A 5,665-nucleotide genomic window follows, 5' to 3' on the forward strand; every position below is an offset into this window, starting at 1 on the left:
TTCCTATATATTTTATAGACTAATAAGAGCTAGATTGAATGAGTGTATAATTTATGACTTGCATATAAAAAAAATTCAGTCAAAGAAAAATTTATTTGACTCTTGAAATTTCAATTGTACCACATAAATTGGATTGGATGGAGTATTAGTTTATGATATTTATGGATAATTTGTGAATATCATTCATTTCATTCACAACATGAATCATATGCTTTTAATCCTGATATTTTTCTTGTCCAATTCACATCCGCCTTTCCCTTAAAAATCTTCCGGTGTGCTTTTATTGTTGTATTGTTGTTCATTGTACTGCTCAACAGATGTGATATTTATGAATAAATTGTGCATATCATTTCACGGCGTAGATGATATACCTCCATTCAGAAATACTTGTCATGTACTTCTCAAAAATCAAACTATGAACTTTCACCAAAATTATTTTTTCACCAGCGTCAAAAACGAAAAAAGAGATGTTTGGTTATATTCAGATAACATAAAAGTGGCTTCACTAGGAGAGTTAAAATACAGAAGAGTTGCAAAGAGTATAATACAGAACAACTGCGACACGATCAGTAGAAAGGAAAAACTGCAGCTGCACGTCTTTTGGTTGCCAACTCAGTTTCGTGTCCAGCTGAAAAAATGTTGAAAAACACTAAAAAGTTAACAGTGTCGATGGTAAACTTCGGACCTCCTGAATTAGATAGTCTGCGGATCTCCTAAGACTCCTAAAAAGCCATTGGTTAATAAAACTGAAATGCTGTGCAGAACTTAACCTCTGGCTGGTCAGGAGGATTTGCTAACAGAGGAAACTGTACCAAAAAGCATTATGAACACACACGAACCCGTTGTGATTCTCTCTCTTCTAAAACAGCTCCTGATGACTTGTCGTCCCTCTCTGCTAAACATCTTTTGTATGGTACAAATCCCTTACTGTTGTTCCACTTGTAGCTCTTGGCTGTACATTTGGACTCAGCTGTTTCAGAACTCCTGTTTCCATCGTCAACTTCACTAGCTGAGCCGATGCTTGAACCAGTCGATGATCCCTCTCTTTGGGGTTCTTCATCTTTCGGTCCCTGACAATGAACAGCAGTCTCCATGGCTTTTTGGTCACACGATAAGATAGATCGATTTACCAGATCTTGGTACCAGGACCACCAAGAAACTGTAGTAGGGAAAACAGTAGTAATCTCAGGATTGTTTTCAAGCATGTTGTGAGACAACCAAGAAGCTGGTGGAATCATATTGCCTGGAACCATGGCGAGCATAAACTGTGAATTTGCTTGGTTAGCTTGGAAGCTGTGAAGTACATCTTCACTGCTGATCTTGATTTCCTTTTCTGTGGATTTAGATGGCAATGAGTTGCAGTTGTATGGAGCTCGCAGAGCAAGGTTATTGGCATCTGGTATGAAAACCGTCTGTCCAAACAGCTTGATACTTGCTGAAGGTGCTTCAACAGCTAGCTTTTCACCATTACATGAATTCTCCCTATGAACTATATCACATTCCTGCAAAGGAACATACAAACCTGAGGTAAGTGTACAGCCTAAATAGCATGGTAAAGCAGATAGATTACAGGCTTCAAGAGGAATTACCATGTCAGAATTGGCAATCGGGCTGGTACTAGCAGATATTGGTTTTAATTCAACATGGACTTCCTCCACGGTGCTGGAGTTTGAGGTCATACTTTCATCATCATTCTCTGCAGAAATTATATTTGCAGTGTGTACATCTGTAGTACAAGAGGCTGGTGAAAAGCGAGAGTTCTGCTGCTCAGCAACTGGATATTCAGAAACACCTGAACCGATTGCTGACAAAACTGAATCTGGAGAACGACTCACCCTTCCTGATACATTTGGGGAAGGAGAGCTTTCAGGCTGACCTGAAACTGCCTTGTTAGCTACAGGGGAATCAACCATCTTGCGAGGGTATGGATGCAGAGGTTTCTTCTTTGGCCGAGGAGGAGGTATGTCAATCGCGTTTAGGGATTCATCACCATCATTAACTGAATCTCGAGCAACCTAAAATGGAGGTTAAAATTTCAATGCTTGTAGCCATTGACTACCCAGGCATCTCTGCCTTAATTTGGACAGGATAGGGAATCAAGCAAACTCCTATAGTATGTAATCTAGGGACCAACCTTTGCAAAAAATTTCTGTGCATGACTACGAATTTGAATTGCAGTTTTGCTTCCAACATATTCTGCATGATTGAAGAGACATGTTAGAAACATCTATTAAGACTGAACCACATAAATAGGGAAAAACAGAACGATCGGAAGAAAAATGGACCTTTTATCAGCAACAAACCTTCTTATACCACACTCACCTTCTATTTGGCGCCAAGCACGGCCATACAGCTTCAAGGCTTCAAGAAATCTCTGGTGTTCTTCTTCTGTCCATTTCTCTCTCTGTTTAGTAATGGTATAAGGCTTCCTAACCTGTTGCACACGATTTAGAGTGATCCAATTAAGCACCAATCGAGCTATATGCTACCTGCCTATGTCAAATGAACTGAAGGAAAATAACTTGGGATACATTCATGGGAGGGATGTTGACCTTTAAAGCATTTTTATTGGCAAGACAAGTCGGTGCCTTCTCCTGAGTAGCCACAATTTCCAACTTTGAGCTATTCACGGATGAGGCACCTTGCCAAGCCCCCTCAGCTTGATTCTGTGGAATTTAAAGCAAGCTTCATAAGAATTGAATCCTCCAAGTAAGCTCAATTAAAAAGAAACAAAATGCCACAAAGAAAACCCAGGGCACAAAGCTCCCTTCCTTTCCAGCAGACAGACCTCTAGCTCAAATCGTTCTCATAAAATCTGGCTTATGATTCCAATTTCCAACAAACATCCATTGGTCTGTGGTGCCAACGTTCCATATTTTAATCCCCATTACTATCAAACATACGATTATGGACAACCATTGATCTACCTTTTTTCCCAACTATAATTAATATTACTGTTTTTAAAATCAGGGAAAGAGATAAAAGAACAACTATTACTACTAATAGAATCCCATGGAAAGTTCAAACGCAAGTGCACGAGGAGGAGCTAAAAGGGTTGGCCTCATAAATTTACTTACATGTGCTTGGCGTCAAATGAGATTGACGCAAGGCTTCAACAAGCTTAAAGCCATGGACACAAGGCAGAAGCTGCGGGATTCAAGACTTGGAATTGAATTAGTGGCCTCAAGGAATTTCCCACTCACTGAACAGCTAAACCAAGGTCTCAAATCTGGCGAGATTTTCAGTTATTTGAAGGCAAGGGGTTCTATGACACACTTTCCAAAGGGACTATAAATTAGGGGTGGAGCTAGTGTCAAAAAAATCCACTTAATATGTATAAATAATTTGTCAAGAACCCAATAACACTCTTTTTAGAATCTAGAACCCATAAACTCAAAATCCTAGATCCACCTCTGCTATAAATTAGAACACTAGAATCTTTATTCATTGGTTTTGAGAAGCTTACTTTAGCCTAAGTATAACACTTCTGAGCATAGGGATTAATCTCGCGTTCTTCTTCTTGATTGTTAACTTGAATCACATTAGCTGCATCAATATTGTTTTCTATTCTTTAATTATATCCCAATATATTTAGCTGAATTACATGTTCAACACCATTAAAGAGACATTTTAGCCAGCCAGATCAAAACCCGAGAACAGATATCCACTGATGGAAATTATCTCAGAAAGTCACCTTTCTTCTTAGTTCCAGTTTCTTTTCAACAAAGAAAGTGATTTTCTAAGATAATAATAACTAGTGGCGTGACCATCTTAGAAATCAACTCAGATATCCTCACATCACATTAGAAAATATGAATAATGGAAGAATTATATCCTCTTTTTGAGTAAATGATATTTTAGGTTTTACTTCAAGATTTAAATTACCTAGCCTCCCTACAAATTAAGCAGCTATGTAGAATAACTATAAAAACAACCCCCCAAAAAATACTTTCCCTGGCTAGAAAATTGAGCTTAACAGTAAGAAAATAAGTTCGTTCCAAATACTTAAAGAAAAGAGAACTTAACAGTATAAAATATCATTAATTCATCATTATAAGTGCTATTTAACATACAGATAAACAGTAACAGATGTACATTTAAATCCAATATATATCAACAAACAAAGTCTACTTCCAGATATAGTAAGAAAAACATCAAATTTACAAATACCCATATTCCAAAAACGAATATTGACAAATGACAATAAATTAAAAATAAACAAATATTGAGAAAGTCCACATACCAGTGCATCTGCTACCATTGCTGCAAAAAACTTTTTTTTTTAAAAAAAGTCAAAGATGGATATTTTTGCTTCACTTCTCACAAAAAAAAAAAAAACTTTTGAGAAGTGAAAAAAAAAAAAACTTAAGAAGATATACGGAGTAGTGTAAACAGGGGAGGAAAAAATGAAGGGAAAATATAAGAAGAGAGAATTGGAAGTGGCAAGAAGAGGGGGAGGGGGTATGCCACGTAGGATAGCAATGAATGGATTTTCCATTTTTTTTAAATAAATAAAAAATAGTTGGAATAGAAATTTCAAGAAGCTTGTAGAGCTGTAACTGTGAAGGAAGATTTTTTGTGGCTATGAATGGAAGATTAGACATGACACGTGTCAATTGCAGAGTGGGTCCCATTTAAATGAAAGCATATCTCTATCTCTCTCATAAATAGTGACACCAAAGTCCACACTGTGATTTGATTGGTATATGTGGAAGATATTTGGCCAACCAATCATACATCCATAACAGGGAAACTATATAGTATATATCTATTTCTATTTTTGTAAATATTTTAAGATAATATCTTATCCATCACTTATTTTATTAGTACTACTTAATATTTTCATTTGATTCCAAATAGTGAGTTTGTGGCTCTGATTTGTTGTCCTTTTTTGGGTGGCTGATTTTGATTGTTATGTTTGGGCTTGGTCTAAGTTAGTTTAGTTTTTGGGCCATGATGAAGATTTGGGTCATGAAATCTTTTCCATGTGGGTTTGGTAAAACACTGTCTCTGCTGTTAGACTGTCAAAGCTACCATTTAGGGGTGGTTTGGTAGAATTTGCAAGAACAATCAAGAATTAAATGTATAACTTACATAACTTTCTTTTACTTTATACATTTTGTCACCTCAAACATAATTAGTATTATTGAACTAGTATATACAGATTTAGGATTAATTGCAAGATCTTTGTATCTGCGCATGAAATGTTATGCTGACGGATTAACATAGCCGAAATAAAAAAAAATACAAGATGTAAAATTAAGGAATAGTCTCAAGAATTTTTTTTGATCTTTTTTAAAGACCTCGAAACGAAGCAAAAATATGTTGCGGTTATTTAAATAAACTATTCATTGTTGTAAATTAAAAATGGTGGAAAAGAAATTGTGAAATGTTTTGAGAAGATTCACGGTTGAAAAGTAAAATGGTAGAAAAAAAAATTGTGATATTTTGAAAGGAAAATTGAGGGTATTAAGGTCATTTAATAAATTGATGCATGTGTTAAAAGTCTTTGTATAGGTAATATATAAGAAATGGAGTGTATTAGAGTGTATTATACATAGGCAAAAAGACATACCAAAATTTTAGAGGACATGCAAAAAGCGATAATAGATCTCGTCGTTAACGTTAATATTAATAAAAAAATCTAGATGCTTATGATTCAGTA

General features: G+C 35.8%; 1 protein-coding gene across 3 annotated transcripts; it reads right to left on the reverse strand.

Annotated features, from left to right (window-relative positions):
- Positions 1 to 452: 452 nt before the first annotated feature.
- LOC107862817 (protein REVEILLE 1) lies at positions 453 to 4,542 on the reverse strand. 3 transcript variants are annotated; one of them, XM_016708481.2, is made up of 6 exons: positions 4,244 to 4,542; positions 2,553 to 2,666; positions 2,323 to 2,434; positions 2,135 to 2,196; positions 1,590 to 2,015; positions 453 to 1,502 (listed from the first exon to the last, which is right to left on the reverse strand). In XM_016708481.2, the coding sequence occupies exons 1-6, from the start codon at positions 4,259 to 4,261 to the stop codon at positions 822 to 824; spliced, it is 1,413 nt and encodes a 470-aa protein (XP_016563967.1). In that variant the 5' UTR covers positions 4,262 to 4,542; the 3' UTR covers positions 453 to 821. The 3 variants fall into 3 exon arrangements, with proteins under 3 accessions (XP_016563967.1, XP_016563968.1, XP_016563966.1); XM_016708482.2 differs by lacking the exon at positions 2,553 to 2,666 and having other exon boundaries at positions 4,244 to 4,513; XM_016708480.2 differs by having other exon boundaries at positions 453 to 2,015; positions 4,244 to 4,498.
- Positions 4,543 to 5,665: the final 1,123 nt, after the last annotated feature.

The sequence above is a fragment of the Capsicum annuum genome, chromosome 3 (genome assembly GCF_002878395.1).
Source record: "Capsicum annuum cultivar UCD-10X-F1 chromosome 3, UCD10Xv1.1, whole genome shotgun sequence".
In the NCBI taxonomy this organism is placed as follows: Eukaryota; Viridiplantae; Streptophyta; class Magnoliopsida; order Solanales; family Solanaceae; genus Capsicum; species Capsicum annuum.